Consider the following 22,740-nt stretch of genomic DNA (forward strand, 5'->3'; position numbering starts at 1 on the left):
GATCTATGATTCTGTTTTTTGTCGCTTTTTATATCATTGGGTTATACTCGTTTCATGTGACATTTGGACTTTGATTTCTACTTGAAATGACTACATTATCCTTTATTTGAATAAAATATTTTAGATACAAATCATCACTTTGATTTTATTTCTAGTTTGAGTGATTTCCTTTTATTTTAATTTTACTAATAGTCGTTTCTTTTTTGACTAGATTCTTGGATTCATATATTAGGAATTATTTTGAATCAAATTATTATAATAAATATATTAATTATTACAATTATAATATATTATAATATTTTTACATAAGTCCAACTTTATGTGATATTTTAAATATATTTACAGACATATTTTTTTTTGAGAGATCAGACATATTTATTATTTAAAAAAGGAAATATTTTAAAATAAAAATAATAAATTGTTAAGATATCATTCATTTATTGAAAGATTGTTGATATTGTCATTTATTGAAAGATTGTTGATACTGTCATGTGAGCATAATTGAGTTGACAAAATTTGCAATGTGTAGGGTTTAAACTTTGAATTTCCTTAAGAGTTGAATTTCTAATCATTTAACATATTCACATTTACACATATAATAAACTTTGTGTATAGGATATATTTTACAAGTTCTACTGTTGATTCTCTAAAAACAAAATTCCATCATTGATTTTTAAAAGTTTATTAGTGTAAACCTTTCGGTTTTTAGAGAAAAAGAGTCTTCTAATGCATAATTCGATTATGAGATAACTGAATTATATTCAAAATTCATTCGACAGAAGAATCTATTCTTTTTAAGAAGAATTTATTAATCACTTAAGATCAATTATAAGTTGCAAAAATACTCGTATCCGCGATATATGTGGATAATATCAGTCACAAACACGAGATGGGTAGTTTAACGGATATTCACACATGTAATACTAGATTACTAATCCATGACTTGTTTTTTCTTTTGTCAAGAGTTGTTACACATTTAAAGAAAAATCAAATCTCAGATTCTTCTCAACGATCATAATTTTTATTTTGCAAAACTCATTAACCATTGAACCCAAATATTTTGTTCTACGACTCTTGTTTTGTTTTATTCTCCTGAAGAATGTATTATCTTCTCCTCGAAATGTATATAAAATACTAGTATGAGTAAGTACTTAAATTGTTTTTACAGTAATTAACTACTACTGCATGTTTTTAAATTAAAGTCAACGACTTTGAAAACTAAAATGTCACGTTTTAAAGAAAGATCAATTTGTGTGTGTGGTAAATTAAAATGGTTTAAAATCGAAATTAAATTATGCATTTTCCGATTTTCCATTCACAGTCAGTCGTAGTGAAAAATGAAGCAAGTATTTGACTCAAGAAATTCAAAGTTTAATGGTATTGAGATAACAGTCAACAGAGTCATTTTATTTTTTGTATGGGAACAGAACGAATCAACTAGTGTGGAATATATGTCTTCTTAAAAAAAGAAATAGTGTAGTAATTATGTTATGTTAGGCCGTGATTGAATTCAATTATTTTTTAAAGAAGGCAAAATGCAATATATTAAAACCGACAAATAAATCATAACCAACATATAAGCTATGTAAGGAAGCTCAAAAAAAACATAAGCTGTGTAAGGAGATGATTCAAAAGTAACTACAAACATAGTACATGAATGGAGATAAGGGCAAAAAAGACAACACAAACCATGTGACAAAACTCAAACAAAAAATAAGGTTAAGCCAACAATAATGTAAATTAAAACCTAAATGCATATGTTTTGCTTGCAACCAACTAAAAACTAAAATTTCACTTTGTCTAATAGTTGTTGAATCAAAGACTCGTTACGTTAAGAGTCTCACATTAGATGAGAGATAACCTAAATAGGTGTTTATAAATGGAGGTAATCATCACCTTACAAGTTAGTTTTGTGCGCTTGTGATAGACTCAACCACATATTCTAATATCGTATCGAAGTCTCGTCCAAGATTTGATTTGTTGGACCCAACTGCTATCACGTTCTTGTTTCGGACCAACCACAATTATATCCACTCACCAAGTCCAAAAATGTTGAGCGTGAGAAAGTGTGTTAAAAGTTCCACATTGGATAAGAAACGACATGAACAAGTGATTATAAGTCGAGGGAATCCTCATCTCACAAGTTGTTTTGTGATGTTGTGTTACATCAAACCACAAACTCTAATATTTCCTTCCAAATAACCCAAATGCAAGCCATCTAGTTCAATTGAATGTAAAAATGGATCCTTTTTAGGGAACACTCTTAAGTTGCCAAACATATTAAGTTGATCAAAAAGATTCATCGGATGCTCTGAGTGAATGCCTAGCCATTGCAAAATAAGAGACCAAATACTCCCAAAAAAATACACAATAAAAAAAAAGACGGTTGAAGCTTTCCTTGAAGTCAGAACCACTCAAACAAAGAATATTATTTGATGGGATCTAAGTAAATTGTCATTTGTAGGGATCTATTACATAACAAACGTCAAACAAACAAAGAGACCTTCAAAGGAGATACTGTATCCCCAATAATGTATGAGGTATCTAGTCGATCAACATGCTCTAAATTAGACAAAATATGGCAAACACCACTTAATGTGTAGCTTTTACCAAGATCAAACTTCCAATACCATTTATCCTGCACATCAACCAACAAAAAATGTTATAGACCAAAGCTAATCTCTGCCCCCACTTTCAAATATATATAGTTACTAATTTTTTTTATTTTGTTTCGTTTGATATTTAATAAGGTCTAAATGTCCGGACTATATGGGTGAAAAAAGATGTTTATATCTATTTTCTCTTATCTCATAAATGGTATCGGAATCCTAAAAAAAAGAGTTTGTTACAATCCATTTTTTTGCTTCTAGCAAACATAACTAATTAATAGTTAGTTACACTTCCCTCTAGTCTTTGTTGTGTGTTCTTAAAGATTGTTCATCTTGGTCATCGTGATTTATCATTTGTTCATTAGTTTTAACTAATTTTCACTATGGGGGGATATTTGCCAACGTCCAACTTGTGTGGGGATATTGCATCAACGAGAAAACGACTCTATTAGTTAGTTCTCAACAGTTACTTGTGCAACAAGTAATCCGGCTTTTTAATACATAGTCTATGCTTGTACACGGTTAGTTAGCATATAGACCAGTTTGTGTATACATATCACTTGTAGTATCCTCTCACATTCATGAATTCATTGCTTTTCATTCAGTTTCTCCTCTCTCATAATAGAGTAGCACTTTAGTGACATTAATGTCACCGTGACATTAAATCTGGGCCACACAACACACATTGTCATTGTATCTGGGCCACACAACACATCTATCTTAGCCTTTGTGTGGCCCAGATTTAATGTCACGGTGACATTAATGTCACCCAAGTATTTCCCCTCATAATATGTAGCGTGAACATATATATTAGCGTGAACATGTCTAATATATCCATCCAAATGCAATGTTTCATATACTAACAATTGATCACACGATCTAAGGTGCAGAAGAAACATAAATTAGCTAGAGAAAAACGACTCGCAGTTTAGGAAGAGACGTAGCGTGAACATAAATTTTAGCTTAAGAAAAGAGATTAACGGAATGCATGAGCAACACTCTCGAAGGTTTTGGATATAATTTATTTAATTTTTTTTTGCATAAATTAGATATAATCTGCACGTACAACTGTATTCGATCCTTGTGAGACCTAAATAAACGGTAAATTATAACTTTTAACGCAGTTGTATGTCCAAAGTTAGATTCGAACACATGACATTACTTAAACAAGAAAAGACATGTGTCATCTGTGGATGTGTATTTAAGGGCTCTCGGGTTAATTTGTTCATATTTACTTAAGTGACATCTCTCACTATGTGCAATTTATGTAACCAATGAGTATTTATAAAAAAAAAAAAATTAATCAATGAGTAATTAGGAAATTATTGACATTGTCCTCACGGTTTAAACTTTTTTAATGCCTCATTTAGGATCCGTTATGGCTGTCTTTTTCTTTAATTTCAGTACGTTATAACTTATCATTTCTTTTACACAATTTTTATTTTTGAAGGGCATTTCTTTTACACAATATTAACATCACTTTTTTAGCAAAAGATCAGTTTAGTCAATTTGACATTGAATACGTGTGGTTAGCTGTTAACTAAATCTTTGTTTATGATTATCTGAGTGAATACCTTCCTATGTTTTTAACTAAAATCAGCATACCAACAAACAATAAATTATAAGGTTATCACTTTTTATACTACATGGATTCATGGTTTCTTTTACTCCCAAAGTTCCAAATGTAATTGGAAGGCTGATGAAGAAAGAATGTAAATGGAAGAAATCATGTAACCAATTATATTACATGCAACCATTTTTTTTAAAAATTGATTAAGGTCTTCTTGATGTGGTTTTTGGTTTTGAAAATTTTAAAAACAAAATTTATTTAAATTTTGAGTTTCAGTTCTAAGTTGAGTTTCAATTTTTCTTTGAGTCAAATCACTCTATTTATCTCATCTTACTACAAATTCACTCGATATGAAATAATTAAAATTGACAAAAAAGATAATTAAGTCTGAAAAAAGAATTAAAAATATCAATTTTGACGGCGGAGACGTGTAACTGTCGTGAATCATTGTTGTCGAATAAAGTTGTCAATGTACCAAACCAACTCCAATAGTTCGAGACTTAGTTTGCTAATTAATTCATTGAACTTTGTTCATGAACCAAATAAGTTGGATTTAAGTTAAAATTTAAGCTGGTTAAATAAAGGAGTTGAACTTGAATTTTGAATAGTTCGATTTGTTTGATTAATGAGCTAGATCGATATATTTTAAGTTTTAAATATCTTTTTGAGAAATAAATCGTGTCATAATTCTTATGAATATTGTGCGAAAAGGTAAATAAAGTCGTTTTCAGTGTCATATTATTGTTAATAAAATTGACTATTTAGTTATACTTTTTTTGTTGACTAAACTATTTAGTTATACTTACACTTAGAAGTTAGAAGTCTCGCAATTCTCTCTCCAATTTTACTATTGAGTCGCAGAATGATAAATATACTACCCTCCACCTATCCTACATAAAGAGAACATCACCAAACATAAAATGCACTCAAAGGCAGTGAAAAAAATTCTCATCTAAGAAAATGCAGTCCTTATTATTCTAATTTGCTTCGTTTAATTTGAACCAAACTTATCAAGTTGAAATGAATTGTTGGTTAGCTTGAATTAGATCGAGTTCGAGTTGAGGAAAAGCTTGTGACAAATATTAGTCAAGTTTCGAACTGATCTAACTGAACTGTACCAATATCGTCTCAACTAGACTCATTTATAGGTCTACTATCAATCAAGCAAATATATCAAGAAAGATATATCGACAATAACATAATGATATTTATACACCTTTAATTTTCAAAACATTCATCCTAATATTTTGATCTTCACATATATAAAAATATATCTCTCTTCTTATCCCTCGCTGGACTATTATATCTACAACATAATTTTCTCTCAAGATGGAGAAGAGGTGCATGTCTATGACATACTTCTGTTTTTCCAATAAAATTTGTCTAACATCGATATGAGAATTGTGTAGGTGTCCTTTTGACGTGTGTTTTGGAACGTTCTTCGATGGTTGTGGTCGAGCTCTCTCTTTAATTAAGACAGTATAAGTCTTGTAAGATTGAGAGATTGCATCTACCTTGTCACTACATCATTGACCATAAAATTGGTACTTTCGAAATGTGGATGTTCTCACGTACCTTTCTCTCTGACATTCTTTCATTCAACCAACCAATATGAATGAAATCTAATGTGACGCGTGGCATCCTCCGTTGAACTCTTTGCCAACTCACATAGATACGCTTTTCCCCCACACGTCATAGAAAACACCTTTTTGAGATGCTCCATCCCTACCACCCTTTTATTGTTTTTTATTGATTAAGTTTAGATGTTGTATTTCCCTTTTATTTTCATATAGATAATTAGCCAAGTTATACATATTTCTATCAAGTGATTTAATCAAAGATTTAATCAAAAATAGTTGCACTCAATTGATCATTGATTTAAGAAGATTAAACTTCAGTCATTTAGTTTTAAAGGCAAATGTTAGTAATTGTTAAAAACTAAATACACATTGACTTTATGGTTAGACTCTTTCGAAGTCTCTCTAGTTTGATCAATGTTTGATTACATGGTTTTTTAATATTTTTAAAGCGGGTTTTAATCCTTAATTTGAAAAGTTAAGCACTTCCTGAGATCATCTATATTGTAGGTTCTTCTTCTACTTAATTAGCATTCTGCTAATCAGTCACCTTCATCGTGGCGTTAGAGAAATTGATGCCCATAGAGATATGTAGTTTTGTAGACACTCTGCCCTATTGGTTTTACAATCATTAATTTTGTTAAAATATAATTTTCTATCTTTAATTGTTATATTATTTTAATATTAAAGATAAAAAAGTGAGTGCAAGTGTTTGATATTGACAAGTATTTTTTATTTTTTTTATCAATGTTGCTATTTCATTTCTTTTTATCAAGTATGGTTATTTATAATTTTAAATAGAAATATGGTTTTTTAACTGCAGTATAAAGTCCATCATGTATAATTATAACTTATAGCCATCCGTAATTTACAAAAAATTGAATTAATTTTTTCTGACAAAAAAATATTGAATTAATAAAAGGTTAGAAATATACATTTTTATAATTTATAAATTAAATAATTTAATATTTTAAAAATAGATATTTATTATTTAAGGAATAAATATTGTTGAAATTCAATAATATAGAGTTACTTTTTTTTTTGAAACAATATATAGAGTTACTTTTAAAACTCATTTAATAATTTTTTTTAGTTGTTGAGTTTAAGTGATTAAATGTTTATTGAATATTAATTAAAAAAAACATGAGACCTTTATAAATAATCAAATGAAATATTTCGTTGCAGATGTTCTTAGGATCTTACAAAGTGAACAATTAAACTCCATATACCAAAGAATTCTTTCTTTATTTTACTTCTATGATAATACTAAAGTGCATATCTATTATGATCTATGTAATTATTGAAACATAGGGTATAATGTAGATTAATTAGGTGTGCTGCGCCGGCGTTGTAATGAGAAATAGTTAGGAGTATGCGGTGGCGTGACGGTGCGGACACGAATTTGGAGGGAGGTACCAAACAAAAATCAAAATCCAACGCGGAGAATCATCAAAGGAAAATTATTAGTATAATAATAATAACTTAGCATATGCCATGCCACTGCCACCACGCACGATCTCCTCATTCCTAGCTGTTATGTCCCATTCATGCACTCCAGCATACCAATTTTAATGTCATAAATTATTGTGACTTTTATGGTATTCATAAACATTATTTTTGAAATTGAATATGACATCAAATTATCAAGATCATAGTTCAATCAACAGAGATAAAATTGTAACACAAATAATGCAGAGATACGCATCTTGTCTTGAGGACATGGTCGCGGTTGCGGCAACAATGTCAAAATATTGTTGTGAGTTGTGACGGTGATAGTTCTTTGGTATGAAAGAAAATGGAAGAAAAACTCTTTTGTATAGACATTTTTGATTGAAGGTGTGTCTCGGTGTTTGACATGTATCATGTTCGACATTGACACAACATCAATACTTGTAATTGCATTAAATTATGTCATTTTTTTTTTAATTTTATTTGTGACAACATGTCCTTGTTAGTGTGTATGATGTTCGCATCTGTGTCTATGCTTCATAGAAAAAAAGAGAGAAACATAAGTTAAATATCTTTAATTAAGAATAAGATATGATAAAGATAATAAAAGTAAATATAAAATAAAGTATGGACTGTCTTGTAATTTTGTATCAATTAATGATTTCTAGGAATTTTGATTATAAAAAAAAATGATTTCTAAGGTATTTTCATTCCAATCCGAGGAGAAAGGAATTTGAGTTGGCCCCACCAAATATCTTTCTTTCCTTCCACTTTCTTTGTCATGTGTAATTTCTATTTAGGGTTAAATATGTTTTTGGTCCCTATAAATATACCAACTTTTCGTTTTAGTCCCTCTAAAAAATTTCTTCAACTTTTAGTCCCTATAAAATTTTCAGTCACTACTTTTGGTCCCTATTTTTAAATTTATTTTAGTATTTTTTTAATGAAATTGTGCAGATATGTGTAGAATAACGTAAAAATATTTTCCAAAAAAAATTAGAATTTTTTAACAAAACATATATGTAATATGAATTTTTAACCATAAAATATATAAAAATTCATATTAAATTCATGTTTTGTTAAAAAATTCTAAATTTTTTTGGGAGAGATTCTTATAATATTATGAATTTTTCTGCAAAATTTTATTCAAAAATATGAATTCTACATATGAGTTTACTTTAAAGGAGGGACCAAAAATGAAGATGGAAAATTTTGGAGGGACTAAAAGTTGAAGGAAAATTTTAGAGGGACTAAAACGAAAAGTTGGTATATTTATAGGGACCAAAAACATATTTAACCCTTCTATTTATATTAACACATCTTTGATTAGTTTTTGAGTTTAACTGTGGTAGATGTACAGTCCAAAACAATTTTGCACACACGACCAATCAAAATATTTTGAATTGCCACGTCAATTAAAAACAAAGCAATAATTTAATTGACGTGACAATTTAAAATATTTTGATTGGTCGTGTGTGCAAAATTGTTTTGGACTGTCAACCCACCACCATTAAACTCTTAATTTTTTATTTTACAAGTAAAAGTTGATAATTCCATTAAATTTCTCAAAAATAGTATATTTCATTTGACTCGCAAATTCTACTACATACCAAATATGTTGGGGCGCAGATTTGAACATACAATTTTCAATTTTCAATTTTCAACACTCATTGTCCGTTTGGGAGGGTTTTGGAAGGGATGGGTTTAAAAGTCTATATTCTAAAATATATTTACCATTTAAAAATAAAATTAAAGAACAAAGTGATTAATAATCATATGTTAGTATGTTACTTCACTCATACTTAATTGATTTTAAAAGAAAAATTGTACCGGTGTTAAGCTATATGATGTACGACAAGCAGTAATGGATATAATGTAATTATAGAGGTAAAAATAGTTTATGACGTTAAAATAATGGATATAATACAATGTTTACTAAATGTGTAACAAGTAGCCACAATATTGACTCAATGTATCAAAATTCTAAAATAGTCCTTGATGATGCATTTTATTAGTCAAAATAGTTTATGACGTTATGTTTACACTGATTTTGGGTAAACAACCGTTGGTTTAAAATTAATTACATGCAAGATCAACCAGTAAATCTTAAGGACATATTGTGTTTTTGTTATTTTCCAGAATTTGTAATTGTTCTTCAAGAATGTTGAAAACTTTTGAAGATAACTTATTGAATCTAACCCAGTTAAATCCGTCGAAGTTACTTTCAAATGAAATGAAAAGAAATGTTTGAATGAAACAAGTAAATTGCAAAGATACTTAAGAAAATAAACTTAAATTGCATTGATTGAATGTAAATTGGTACACATATTCATACATTGCAACTTGTGACTCGTTTCTCTCTTCCATGCGGATAGTTTGAGTGTAAGTTTTGTGTATGATTGGATTGTGACCACTTTTTCTTACGAAAAACTACTATTTATACTAGATAAGAATAAAAACCTATATTTGAATTTAAAACTACAACTGCTACAACCGAACAGTATCCATCTATTCGATTTGAATTTCGAACACATATATCTGTTGCTTGACCTTATCCGAAACCTAACTGCCATTCGATTCTTTTCGCCTTGTCGAACTGAAACACGTGCCTTTAGCATTTCCAACAAATTCCATCTTCGATTGAAATACGATAGGAACAGAAAAAGCATTCTTTAATTCTTCGATCACAAGGTCAAACTTGCTTTGACTGCATTTAATATAGCCTTTTAAAAATATAGGCTAACACGTTAAAATAATTCTTCATTAACTCTTTTCATATAAGGATTGATATGATAATAAGTACTTATAAGGACTGATATGACAATAAGTATATTGAAAGATTAATATGACAATTTTAATGAAACATCACTTTAACATAAATGACTATTTCGACTAACATAGTGCACAATCAAGGACCGTTTTGAAATTTTGACACAACAAACGACTATTGTAGCTACTCGTTACACATTCGGAGAGACCAAAATGACTATTATCCCTATAATTATACGAAAGATATTAGGTGGTGCTAGTTTGGTCATCCGAGTCCTTTTCTTTACAAAATCAAATTAAGTGGGCCTGATAAGGTAGGCTAGGCCCTGTTTGAAACATTCTATCATGAAGATTCCACTTGGTGCCCCACAACTAGTCCTTACACCCCAACAAATCCAATAAAATTACAAAAAAATTACTTCAAATATTTTAATGAAGACTAAATTTCATTAACAAAATTTTTGCTAAAAATTCAGAAGATTACTTTTGAAGATTTTTTAAATATTTTTAAAACGTGTGATTATACAATTTAAATCGTGATATTGATAACGCCGACTATAAACATTACATATGCTCTCACTTCTAAAACACTTCCACATTTTTTGAAATACACTTTCAAACGGCATAAGTTGTTTAGAAGTGTATTTCTAGTTTCTAGACAATACAAAATTTGGATTTTTTCTTCTTCTTTCTAGATAGGTACATTCAAACTCATCAAATTTATAACCACTCCAGTCTGCAGCGACTCGCTGCCAGCGAGGGCAAGGGTAACGATACAAGTTGAATTGAATTGTAATTGATTTTTCCTATACTCAAGAAGCTTAAACAAACAATGGTAAATAAACTGAAAATGATATCTAAATAGTAATAGATAACATGAGTTGAGGAATGATAGCAATAACAGCCAACAAAAGTGCTACTCATATTCAGTATTATATAGTTGTACTTATGAAGTATTTAACCACTGAGTCCATAAAACTGAACAGACAAACTTCTATCTTATGCAGTATTATATAATGCAAAATCTTCTATCTATTGTCCAAAAGAAAGGTTGAAATGAAACTGCAACTGAATAATAATAACTCAGTGTACAAGTTTAGGCTTTTTTGCAACTTTATCTACCCTACTAGTTTGAACACACTTTGAGGTCAAATTTGAATCTTGTTTTTGCATATTAAAAAATTCTTCTAGTCCACTAGTGAGTGTAGATTTTGATGTCAAAGAAGCTGCTAGGAGGCTCAGAGCCTGCAAAGTGCAAACCATAAAGGAAGAGTATCAACAACAAAGAAAAAAAAACAAAAGAGTGCTTAATCATTTTGGTCCTTAAAAGTGCGAGTACTGTCATTATAATTCACGAATCTTTCAAAACTAGAAAAACATACAAGAATTTGTGTTTTGTTATTCAGTTTAATCCTTGTATATGTCTTTCGTTGATTCGTTTGGTCTTCTGATGGATCTTCCGTTAATCAGTTTGGTTGATAAAATTACTAACATAAGACACATTTATGGATGTTTTTATGATATTGATATATTCAGACTATAGTGACACCATCTCACATATTTAAGGACCAACATGATTGTTTACTAAAAAGAAAAAAAAAAAGATAAATTCAGTAAGAATAGCCACTTTACCTCAACTTCACCAATGCTTATCACCTTCACTTCAAGATCATCAAGGGGAAGGCTTAATTCTTTCAAATATGAAAGCCAAGAATTAGCAGAAAGTGATTTTACTTTTAGATCATCTCCAACAACATATAATGCTGGTCTCTTAACAAATCCCACCACATCTTTAATCGACTTGCTAGGAGATCTTGGATCCATTGCAGTCAAGGCTTTTGCATCATAAATTGATCCCATTGTCTTAGAAATCACTCCTCCTGGTATTTCTATTGTACTATAACGATTAGTATAGCTATAATCCTTCTCTTGCTTTCTTGTACCATAATAATACGTAGCGGTGGGTGTTTTCACCTGAGGAATGTTGAGGGGCTGCTTTGGACAACCAAACTGTGGTGCGACACCAGGATTGAGTAACACGGAGCGTGAGTTTGTACACAACGAAGAGTCCAAGTTCTCTACACTCTTGTACAAATTATCAACACATCCAACAAAAGAGTTACCATCCAAAACCTTTACAATGGACCCTAATGGTATTGTAAGGAAGCTAAACATGAAGTCAACAAAGTTTTCACCGGCTTCTGCAAAGATTATCTTTTTCTGAGATTTACTTCGGACTAGCTTAACATCAATTTTAACCTTGCGGGTGGAAGTTTTTACTCTGACTGCTGATGCAAACTGGTTTGGCGGGCTGTCTTTGTTCTTGGAGCAGCTTTTCAAAATTGTATTTGTCAGCGGCTCATGAGAGGTTAAGGTATACTTCAGAAGGTTCAACATCTGCACATCAAAATTGTGTTTGTCAGAATATTCTTAACAGATATCAGTTATTATTCCAAATACAAACTATCTTAAGTTTTAGGATAAAGATTCATAATTCAAGTATGGTCTAAAGATCCCAGAGTAAGTTCCCCGAAACCTTCCGGTTCACACTTACTTCTGCATCCCTTATTCACTCCTACTTATTACATTATTTTTTCTGCTAGGTTGCAGCTTATTGGTTACAACCGCATTATTTTCCGTCCTTACTTTCCTTACTATTCTTTCTCACATAGACCTTAATCTTAACGAATGCTCTCCTATCAGGTTCTTAATAGATACTATGTCAAATTATTAATACTACCCTAAAAACATCAAGCTATACGGTGAAGGTTCATAATACAAGAACAGTCTAAAGATCCAAAGCAAGCTCAAAAAATTAAAAGAGTGAATCACCACCAATTCAGTACCTGGAATTATGGATTTGACTGCTCTTAAAGTGAGTAGTTACTAAAGTGAGAAAATCAATGGTTGATATTTTAACCACTCATGATTTATCATACATTTGCATATAATGTCATCTATTGATTTGTTTATTAACAATTGATATTCCTCACATTAGAAGAGCCTGATCCTAATTCCTAAAATGACAGGACATTGTAAAAATACTCTCTGAAACAAGAAAAATTTAGAAAAGGTCTAGAAAGTAGAAACCATAATTCATAAGTTGGTTTGTCTTAGACATTACCGTTCAAGTAATAATTTGATACTACAGTGAACGCTTGTGTTCTAACTAACCCTAGACTAAAATGTTAACACCTGAATTTTAACCAACCCTAGACTAAAATGATCAACGATTGGCAATATAGCTCTACATTTCGGTCTACAACTACAATTGCGGTCACAATATAAAGGTTTCAGAGGTCTCTGCAAGGAGATTGCAACGACAGTTGTGGCTGCATCGAGCACATTTACCCTCATTTTACTACAATATTAAGGTTCACATCGTAATAACAACTACGACTACAATTTAAAACAACGATTCAGAGTTTCAAATATTTTTTTCGAATTTTGCTTACACTGCAATTTTTTTTTTAAACTCGGTATCGGGTCCAAGGACCAACTAACCCACAAAAACCAGCATTGGGAGAATTCGAACTTGAGAGGAGCACACTCCAAGGTCTTACTCTACAATCTAACATGCCATCTTAGGGTTTACTCAAAACTAAAATTAGACTCACACGCGCGCGCGCGCGCACACATTGTGAATTAAAAATTACATTGCAAAATAGAATCTCAAACATACCTCTTGCTTTCCAATGTTCTGTGTGACTTCCTCTAATTGACTCAAATCAGAATAGCCTGATTCCACCAATATCTGCATGGAAGTCACCAAAGAACTTGGCACAATCTTTAAATCATCAGACACCAGAAACAATGACCCATTATCCTTAACAAAGACCCCATTTTGAACCTCATTCCCCTGACCCTCAGAATCCAAATCCTTAGGCTGTTTATTAGTGGGTTTTCCACAAGTACAATCAAGATTCTGAAAAGTTGTAAACTTGTAACAAGAATCACACACAAAAAACTTACTTGATGATACTTCAGTGTCATCAATATTCAATAAAAGCTTCTTGCATAATGATTCACATGGATTCTTTGGATTCAATAGCATTTGTTTGCATACAGGAGTGTTCCAAACATCGTTTGGAGAGAGGGTTTTTACGCTTTCGTAGAGGTTTTTGATGCTTCCAGGGAATGGTGATGATTCTGAGGAATCTTGTTGTTGATCATTGTTGGATAAAAGGCGAATGATGGTGGCGAGTGGAAGAGAAAGGAAGCTGAAGAGAGTGTCAATGAAGTCCTTCGTTGATTCTACTGCAACAACTTTGTTGTTTTCTTTGTCTATGAAGATTCTGAGAGGAATGGTTTTGGGTTCTTCTTGTTGTGGTTGTTGTGAAGCCATGACAAGTTGTGTTTTGGCTCTTCTTTCAAATTGAAATATTTGTAAAAAGATGCAAGGCAAAGTAAGTGAATTAGGCTATTTATAAAGGAGAATTGCTTTCTCCAACCCCTCATAAAGGCTCTTTGAATTTATGGGATGTAGCTTGGGGTTGTACAAACTTGGAAGTACGATTATGGACATTTTGTTGATTGGATAATAACTCTTAATTGGCTTACTTATTGAGCAATCTAAGGGGAGCATAGAACAATTCTCTTTATAAAGTTTGTGAACATTTTCATCATAACACGTTTTTAAAGCTTAACAAGGTTCAAAACGATGTTTAAAAGTCCACTTAACTAATCTTTTGAGAATTCCTTTTCCCATCCTCTAAGCTTCTCACGCAACCTTAGAATTTACATTTTTACACCCAATCAGATTATATAGACCGAACAAAAAAAAACGGTTCAAATGATATGATCTAAAACCTCCAAACAGTTACGAATTTCTAACATAAAAACCGCCCAAAATTGTGTCATTCTTGAAATTTTTTTGGTGGAATTCATCACATTTCAGCCTTTTTCAGCCACCAAACAAAAGGTTAGGTTGCATTTTTTTTCAATCATTTGTTGTTTAATCTGTTTTTTATTTATGGGTACTGTATATGTTCGAATATATAATTTGAAACATAATCTAAAACAATACAGTGTGTGTTGATTTGTGTATTTTTGTTGAATTTTGTTGATTTGTATGTGATTTTGATTGTTTTCATATATTAACCAACACACTGATCGAATTAGTGGCAACCAACCTACACTGACAACATCGGCTATGCGGGAGAGGGGGAGAGCAGACAGTTGCAGTGGGCTAGGTGAGAAGGTTGAGTGAGAGGTGGTTCAGAGAGACCATCAGAAATAATGGTTTTTACTAGCTTACGCGTGTCAGTTATGACATAGTTGACAGCAACATGTTGTCAAAGTTTATTGAGAGATTGCACAAGAAGACATCGATGTTCCATCTTCCGATTAGGGAGATGAAATTGACTCTGAACGATGTCTCCTGTCAGCTACATCTGTCCATTGAAGTAATGATTTTCATTATGGTCAGGCACTACTATACTTGTCGGGAGCTTCTTTGACTTCTTCTGAATGCATTAACAGAAGCCTTGTTCCACCTTCTGAAGAAGCCAAAGGAAGAAGCTAATTAAAGCTTGAATGTTTTAATTTCTAGTTGTTTATAAGAGGCAGACTAATATACATGGTGTCCCAGATTTTTTTTAGTTTGATTTATGAAATGTGTGCTAACTAATTAACATGTCACATTTCATTATTTGAGTGTTAATGCATATGTGATTACAAATCTCTCTTGTTTTAAGCTTCGATGCCTATGTGATTATCATAGTGAACTGTTTTTAATCACTATGTAAGGTCATATCAGAAAAGCTTGCTATAGTTGCTCAAAAGAAAATTCACCGATCATCAAAGAGGATTTATCAAGTTACTGATTTCAAATGCTCTGGTGGTAATTTAGCAGCGCTCCAATTCGATATTGGAAGTTATTTGATACTATATTCTGAGCATTATCTTCTACATGATTTTACAACTTTTGGATTTTGTTCTACTTTTTGCAATTTGATTAAAGCCATTCTTCATTCAGCTAAGTTATCATTCTCAGTGCTGGTTTTGTTTCTTGACAAATAAGCGTTAGTAATAAAGCAGTTTTCTTTAAAAAAAACTCAACTTGGACGAAGGGGATTTGAATATGTTGTGTTTCATAATATACACTCGTTAGTTTAGAACGCAGACATCATATTATTTTGAATATTGACAAATATTGTGGTATAAGTCTGACACATAGCAAAATTTATCATACCCAAATTTTTCATATGGATCATAGAATGTGATTATACAGAGAACAACAAAGTAGCTAGTGCAAACGGAACAAACGAAATGGTAGTGTTAGTGCAAACGGAATGTGATATACCTAAATGCGATGTATGCATTATATAACATTGATCTCCCAATTTCTTTTCAATTCTAAGCAATGTGAGACTTATTAAATATATGCCAGACAATAGCACATTCTAACTGATTGAACAATTATGCTCCAAAGTGTTGCTTCAAGATCAATTTCTTCAATTCCAGGAGCCCTCTCATGTACTTCTCTAGCCACAGTGGCAAATGACCGTACAATAAGTAATATCTGCAAAAATGCATGTGATATGTAAGATTCATATACACATAAAATAAAAATTCATTATGTCATCATTTAATTTTGATCAATATCAACATTGAGCAAGTATAAACAATGAATGTAGACCTTCGTAATATACTTAAACAATGAATGTAGACCTTCGTAATATTTACCTTTAAATCGTTGGCTCAAGTTTAAATACTAATCACTAGTCTCTATGCTTATAATACAAGCCCCTGTAATGTATGACCAAAAGATAAAACAATAAGGGTTGAGAATGGAAATGGAACATACGAATAAAGTGATAAAACACAAACACAAGCAATCAAATTATAATCATATTCCTCCCTCAAAAGAAAAAAAATTATAATCATATTCCGAAGATAGGAAAATTCATTGTATATTTGTTTGAGTATGCTTACTTTCAATTTCATAATACTATGAATTATATCAATAATGCAAAGGTTATTTGCTAAATAATAAGATCTGAAGCATTTGATAGTGTTAAAATCTATACTAGTAACATACTAGTAAGAGTCCAGTTATATTATAAGGGGTTTCATGGTAATTTTTACTAACATAGATTATGAAATTCTATACAAGCTACCGTTAGAGCCATCAAACAGGTCACAAATTAAGCAGTGAAAGCAAGTTAAAATTAATTGGGAGTTATAAAGGAAGAACCCAGCTAACCATAAAACATTGATTGCATTGAAGGAAGAACCCAACTCTTCAAACTAATTGCACATAATAAGTTTTTTATTTAGCTAAAAGAGTACAAAACTGTACACACTACGACGTGCAGCAGCAAAAATAGTACTAAATAACTTAGATTCAAAATGTCAATCTCATCACTTTGCACAATGATGTTAAGATAAGATTGGCAAATAAATCCATATAAGTTAACTTAGATACTTAATCAAACAACTTCAGAAAATTACCATTGAAAATCTCAGCACTAGTAAAATGATTTCTCTCTGACTATCAATTGATATTGCAATAGAAAGCAAAGAACTCACTTCAACACAGAGAAGGAAAAATACACATAAGACGAAGTCTACAATGAACACGACACTGCTGTATAGTATTTATTATTCATGAAAAAAGGGTACATCATTAAAACAATTGAAGCTCGTCGCTACTTAAGTTGTCAACAGAACTGACCAGCCCCATGTTTTGGATAAACAATGTCCCCAAATCCTGTCAAGGCTTTTGGTTGACCAAGCAGAAAGCTGATAAATAATGATAAATGATAAACAATTGTGCGCTAATACATTTATTAAACTCTTAGGAATCCAGATGAAAATGAGTAGTGGAAGCAGCAGATTAGAAACTATTTAACGAGTACAGACATTACAGACATAACAGAGGGAAGATAAATAATATGCAAGTAAATGAAGACCAATTCATCCAATTCATTAGAGCCAAACATCCAACAGTGGTTAATATATACTTATTCAGCAAATATAAACAATCTAAGAATCTAAGCCAACTACCGCCATTCTCAGTCAATCGATGGAAATAATCATAAAGAATGTTGGTCGTCGATGAATTCTCGAGTAACCAAGAAATTGGGAAATCAAACACTAGTTCATCCTCGAATTTTGGTAACAAAGTTAGTATGAGGTGCGGGTTTCGTGTTGATTTATTGAGATGCATTTGAACAAAGTGAGGATTGGAAATGAGAGTTTTGAAAGAATTGTTAAGGCACCTGAATTTCATAAGTGTTTTAACGGAGAGCCATGAGAATATTTCTATGATGAATTCATCAGGGAAGACTGACGACAATGGTGGCCGCTTCTTCAAATCTTCCTCGCCCATTGAGCCGTGCATGTCTTCAAGTAAAACCCTAACCAGTGAAACCATAACATAGCAAAGAAATTCAATTTGTGAATTTATATAAAGTATGATTTTGTTAAATAACTTTGATGACCAAGAATCCATTCTGTAAATCTATGGCATCAGGATTTGAAGAACGATGATGGAGCTGTTTAATGGGGTTGTCAGAATTTTGTAGCATACTTATCCAACGCCTAGTGTTAAAAGGCTTATTACGACATCAAAGGGTATATTGGATTATGATTTTAAAGCACAATTTTTGCTTAAAAAAGTATTAAGAATTTTAAAAGACTTTGTAGGATTTTAAATGATTTCGTGGATTTACAAGATTTCAAAAGATTTTATTTTATGAATTCATTGAAATGAAATAATTACAACACACTCTATTACTATAATATTCTCAATACATACTCTTATTTTATTTTTTTTACGAGAGATAGAGAGGGAAAGAGAAGAGAGAGACGAAGAGAGGAGAAGAGAGAGAGCAAAATTTTAAAAGAAAAACGATCTTAAGAAATCTCATGTTTTCATAAAAGACTTTTTCATGCTAAAATTTCACTAGAAAATCCCACAAAAACCAATTTATTAAACAATCCTTCGAAATTTGAATGATTTTGAATACCACGAGACTTTTTTTTGAGTGATGAAAAGTCTTGATTGAATACCTCAAGACTTTTTTAAAATGACAAATAGTCTTGATTGAATACCACATGACTTTTTTTTAAGTTGCAAAGAGTTTGATTGAATACCACAACACTTTTTCATCATTAAAAAGTCTTTTGAAATCCCTTAAAATCCTAATCAAATACATCCATGTTTTAAAAAAAGGAAAAGGGGACAGTTGAAATACATTTTAACAATAATGTAGAACTTGGTAAGATTCATCTTTGAATTTTTGGCTCAAGTTTAAATACTAATCAAACAACTTCAGAAAATTACCATTGAAAATCTCAGCACTAGTATAATGATTTCTCTCTGACTATCAAATGATATTGCAAAAGAAAGCAAAGAACTCACTTCAACACAGAGGAGGAAAAATACACACAAGATGAAGTCAACAATGAACACGACACTGCTGTATAGTATTTATTATTCATGAAAAAAGGGTAGATCATTAAAACAATTGAATCTCGTAGCTACTTAAGTTGTTAACAGAACTGACCAGCCCCATGTTTTGGATAAACAATGTCCCCAAATCCTATCAAGGCTTTTGGTCCACCAAGCAGAAAGTTGATAAATGATAAACTATTGTCTGTAAATACATTTATTAAACTCTTCTAAATGAGATATATTAGGAATCTATATGAAAATGACTAGTGGAAGCAGCAAATTAGAAACTATTTAATGAGTACAGACATTATAGACATAACAGAGGGAAGACAAATAATATGCAAATAAATGAAGACAAATTCATCCAATTCATTGGAGCCAAACTGGTTAATAGATACTTATTCAGCAATATAAACAAGCTAAGAAGCTAAGCCATCACTGAAAATATTCACACAATCTATCATTAATAACAAGTACTACGTGGAAGAGAAACTCACATTCAAGAATCAACGAGTTGAAACCAAACTTTCAACATAACCCTTGGCCCAAGACCACATTATCCTATTAGTAATTCCAATTTTCTCTACTCTATTGTCTCTGCAATTATAGATTAATGCCGTTTCATCTCGATCATTTGTCAATATTAGTGTATCACCATTCTCAGAAAGATACAATGGCAACAAATTCACACATTCATACTTCATTGCTGAAAATAAATTCTTATAACTGATTTTATATAATTGAATCCAAGACTCTTGAACTCCAAAATCCTTCATTTGCCATATAACAAAATGGGTTGCCTCGTAATCATGACAAAAACAAAGACTGTCCATCAAAACCACAAGCTTTGGTCGATAAAGTGGCACCTTATCAAAACCCCGAGGCAGCAACAGTTGAGTGTATGTCTCAGTGGAGAGATCAAGTGAAAGAATCACATATTGCTCAATAGTAATAATACTCCTATGTTTCAAAGACAAACAATCTTCCTCAAAGTAATTGCGAACAGCCAACCAGTTAACGGTGCCACGACTCAAATACACACCACCATCCTTATTAACACAAGGAAACCAATAAAGTGGAATCACAGGCAAATATTGAATATTCCTCCAAGAACTATCCCCCAAAGTGAAAAATTTCACCATGCTTCTTGCTGCATCACCATGTTCCTTCGTTATACAGAGCGCTACCACCTTATAAGTTTTGGTCAAAGGATCATAACCAAAAGAGTAATGAAAAGAATCATCCGAAAAAGGTAAAAAAAAAATTAAATTTAGTCCTAGTGGATGGGTTCCAGAAACAGAGCCATGAAGTATACACATTAATCAAACAGATCAATCCATTGCATGAACCAGCAATCGACCAAAAACCGTCACCCCCGGGCAATCGATAGAAATGATCATCCTGAATCGATGAATTATCGAGTAAACGAGAAATTGGGAAGGTTGTGACATCAAAGTCTGGTAACAAAGTTAGTGCTAGATGTGGGTTTCGTGATGATTTGTTGAGATGCATTTGAACGAAGTGAGGATCGGAAACGATGGTTTTGAAAAAGTTGTTAACGCATCTGAATCGAATGAGAGGTTTGACTGGGAGCCATGAGATGATTTCGAGGATGAGTTCGTCTGGGAGAACCGCTGATGAAGAGGATTGAGGCCGCTTCTTCCTCCATTGAAACCTAGCTGCAAGTGAAACCAAAACAAAGCAAAGAAATTGAATCTGGGTATTTATGTAAAATATGAATTTATTCAAGGTTTTTGACAAGGAATCCATTTTTTCAAAATCACGATTTCAAGAACAGCTTGAGCTCGGTCGGTGATTGATGGATGGGGGTTTTGAGCTGAGAGGGTTTAGCGTTGGGGATTTTTATTTATTTATTTTTGGTAGGGGTGGCAAAACGGGTCTGACCCGCCGGGTCGGCCCGTTTGGCCCGCTATTTTTGGCGGGTTGAGTCGAAGTTTTGAACTCGCTTTCTATAGTTGGCTCGGCTCGTCTCGTCTCGTTAAAATACGGGGCGGGGCAGCCCGCTTAACTAGTTGGAAACGGGACGAGCACGGGGCGTGGCGGGGCGGCCCGCTTAACTCGTGTTTCAATTTGTTATTTTGAGTCTTATTTTATGCTTTTGGATTTATTTTGGTTGTTAGATATATTTTGAGACTTATTTTATGCTTTTGAGTTTATCTTGGTTGTTGAGTTTATTTATTTTGAGATTTATTTTATAATTTGGTTGTTGGATTTATTTTATGATTTGTTTTATGTTGCGCATTTGTCTTATTTTGCTATTAGTTTTTTTTTTTGAAGAAAGAAAGCTATTAGTTATGATGTTGAATTCGACAATGATAATTATCTGGTTTTTCACAAATTTACTTGCTACCTATTCTTTTATATTTTTTTACGATAAAAGCAACATAGTATTTTTGTAACAATTAAGTTGTAAAAAAATAAAAATCAAAAAGTTTTTGTTTGGCGGGTCGGCCCGCCAACTCGCAAGCCCGCCACAAAACGGGGCGGGGGTGAGATTTTGGACTCGGTCACAAAATTTGACTCGGCTCGTCTCGTCTCGTTTTTAGCGGGCTTAGACGGGGCGGGCCTAAATAGGGCGGGCCGGCCCGCTTTGCCATCCCTAATTTTTGGCTAACGGGTTTTTTATTGATACATTTTTTTTAAAAAAACAACGGAGAAAATTGAAGTATGATTAATAGTATATTATAATTTTTTTGTTTGTTTTAGTATTGATGATATTAAACAAAATGAAAATACATTTCAAAAATTAACATATACTAACATATAGTGAGATATATTTTTATTAATATATAGTTCATACACTCATATATATATTTATCAATATATATTTCCCATTAGATTTCAGAAATAAGAATATATTAATATATTCCCATAAAACAAACATATACTCATATATATTTTTATTAATATATAGTCCATACACCCACGTATATTTTATTTATATATTAATAAAACTTAGGCAATCGCGATGTTTAATTAGAGATATTAAAAAAATACTAATTAAAACTGATCACTCGTTTTTTTTTGGAGAAGCTAAAATTGAATATATTACTCAAAACAATGAATCTTTCCTAGCACAAGGTGTACTAGAAAGAAACAGCCAAGTCCAAAAGTATTTACAAGAAATTTGTACAAAGAATAAAACTATAACCGAAATAACAATTAGCCTATGCCCAACATTGTGAATGGACTAAGCCACCAGCCATGAGAGTTAAAGGGAAGATTAGTAAATTTCGCCTTCAACCACATAAATGTGAGGGACTTAATCTTATCCACCACATGTATCACCGAGCAAGTATTGTCTGTAAACAACCTGTTAGTTCGTTCTTTCCAGATTTCCCA

General features: G+C 31.7%; 1 protein-coding gene and 1 pseudogene across 2 annotated transcripts; both read right to left on the bottom strand.

The window, feature by feature from the left end:
* Positions 1-10,855: 10,855 nt before the first annotated feature.
* On the bottom strand, positions 10,856-14,583 carry LOC146926666 (uncharacterized). The gene is made up of 3 exons (XM_085700173.1): positions 13,657-14,583; positions 11,607-12,371; positions 10,856-11,219 (listed from the first exon to the last, which is right to left on the bottom strand). Exons 1-3 carry the CDS (start codon positions 14,317-14,319, stop codon positions 11,058-11,060), a joined length of 1,590 nt encoding a protein of 529 aa, XP_085556299.1. The 5' UTR covers positions 14,320-14,583; the 3' UTR covers positions 10,856-11,057.
* Positions 14,584-16,151: 1,568 nt separating this feature from the next.
* On the bottom strand, positions 16,152-21,226 carry LOC146926667 (F-box/kelch-repeat protein At3g23880-like; annotated as a pseudogene). The gene is made up of 2 exons (XR_015005468.1): positions 19,875-21,226; positions 16,152-16,497 (listed from the first exon to the last, which is right to left on the bottom strand). The product of XR_015005468.1 is annotated as an F-box/kelch-repeat protein At3g23880-like (transcript).
* Positions 21,227-22,740: the final 1,514 nt, after the last annotated feature.

Source organism: Medicago sativa, chromosome 4, assembly GCF_051527215.1.
Source record: "Medicago sativa cultivar Bolivia chromosome 4, Bolivia_mono, whole genome shotgun sequence".
NCBI lineage: Eukaryota > Viridiplantae > Streptophyta > Magnoliopsida > Fabales > Fabaceae > Medicago > Medicago sativa.